This window comes from Loa loa (genome assembly GCF_000183805.2).
Source record: "Loa loa unplaced genomic scaffold supercont3.2475, whole genome shotgun sequence".
NCBI classification, from domain to species: domain Eukaryota; kingdom Metazoa; phylum Nematoda; class Chromadorea; order Rhabditida; family Onchocercidae; genus Loa; species Loa loa.
In genome coordinates this window covers 1-1,328 of record NW_018110654.1, presented here as the reverse complement: position 1 = coordinate 1,328, position 1,328 = coordinate 1, and the positions used below count along the sequence as shown (strand labels likewise).

Below are 1,328 nucleotides of genomic sequence, written 5' to 3'. Positions count from 1 at the left end.
AAGTTTCCTCTCTTTCCTCTCCCTCTTCCTCCTTCTCCTCCTCCTCTTCCTCCTCTTTCCTCCTTAATTCCTTTTAAACATTTTATTCATTCATTTGATACTTTCTTTGATTATAAAAACAAAAACAAGTTCTCATTCATTTCATATACTTTTTCTTTCATTCTTTATCTCGTATATCTTATCTACCATATCTATTTATCTAATCTATTTATTTATCTATCTATCTAGTTATCCCTCTACCTATCTATTTATCTATTTATTTATCTATCCACATCTATCTATCTCTCTATCTATCCCTCTATCCCTCTATCCATTTATCTATCTATCTATCTATCTGTCCATCTATCTATCTATCTATCCATTTATCTACACCTATCTGTCTACCTCTCTGTCCATCTGTCTCTATCTATCTATCTAATCTATCTACATCTATCTATCTATCTATCTATCTATCTGTCCCTCTATCTATCTATCCATATTATTGGCATTATTGATGTCTTTGTCACATTCATCTCTGAGTTTACTTAGAAAAAAAAAAAAGAAGCCTTAAATCAATGGTTTTCTTTACATCTAAATGATTTTTGAATGTATAAGTACATATATATGTATGTATAGATGTCCTTGAAAATGTCATTTTTCGAGAAAAAAAAAAAGTGCTGAAAGATGTCATTATTGATTGATTTACTTATATATTTGTATATAAAATGCCATCTTTCAAAAGCCTAATGTTAAAGGATATGATTATTGATCGATTCATTTTTATCTTTATACTTGTATAATTCTTGGAAATATTACTTGTTAAGAATTTAATTGTCAAACAATGCCATTACGATGATTAATTTCATTTTTTAAAAAAAAAAAAAAAAAAAGGAAATTATTAATATCATTTTTCATTTTTTAATTAATCTCTCTACAAATATTTTACATTATTCAAAAAAATTTTATTCTTCACATTGAAATATTCTAAAAGTATATTGCAAAAAAAAAAAGAAAAAAATTTTTTTTAATTTTTCACTTTTCATATAAATTCAAAATTTTCACAATACAATCTTTGGTATTTAAAAAAACTCAATCATTCAATCAAATTAATAATATACCGTATGATTGTTAAAATATTAACTCATACATCCTCATTCTTCCAATTCCTTTTGCTTATTTTCCTGTTAATCCGTTTTAAAATGCAATAATTAATCAAAAATTTCACTTATGACAATATCATTTCCGGTAATTTATCCGTTATCTTTTGATATTAACAATCAATAATTTTGGATAAAATTGGATGATCCAATCAATAATTTGGATAAGATTGGATGATCCAATCAATAATT

General features: G+C 25.0%; 1 protein-coding gene across 1 annotated transcript; it reads left to right on the top strand.

Moving 5' to 3' along the window:
* Positions 1-118: 118 nt before the first annotated feature.
* Positions 119-526, top strand: LOAG_15699 (hypothetical protein; the record flags this gene model as incomplete). The annotated part of the gene is made up of 1 exon (XM_003151187.1): positions 119-526. A coding segment is annotated over one exon (300 nt), but the record flags the coding sequence as incomplete, so codon positions are not given.
* Between the last annotated feature and the right edge of the window lie 802 nt (positions 527-1,328).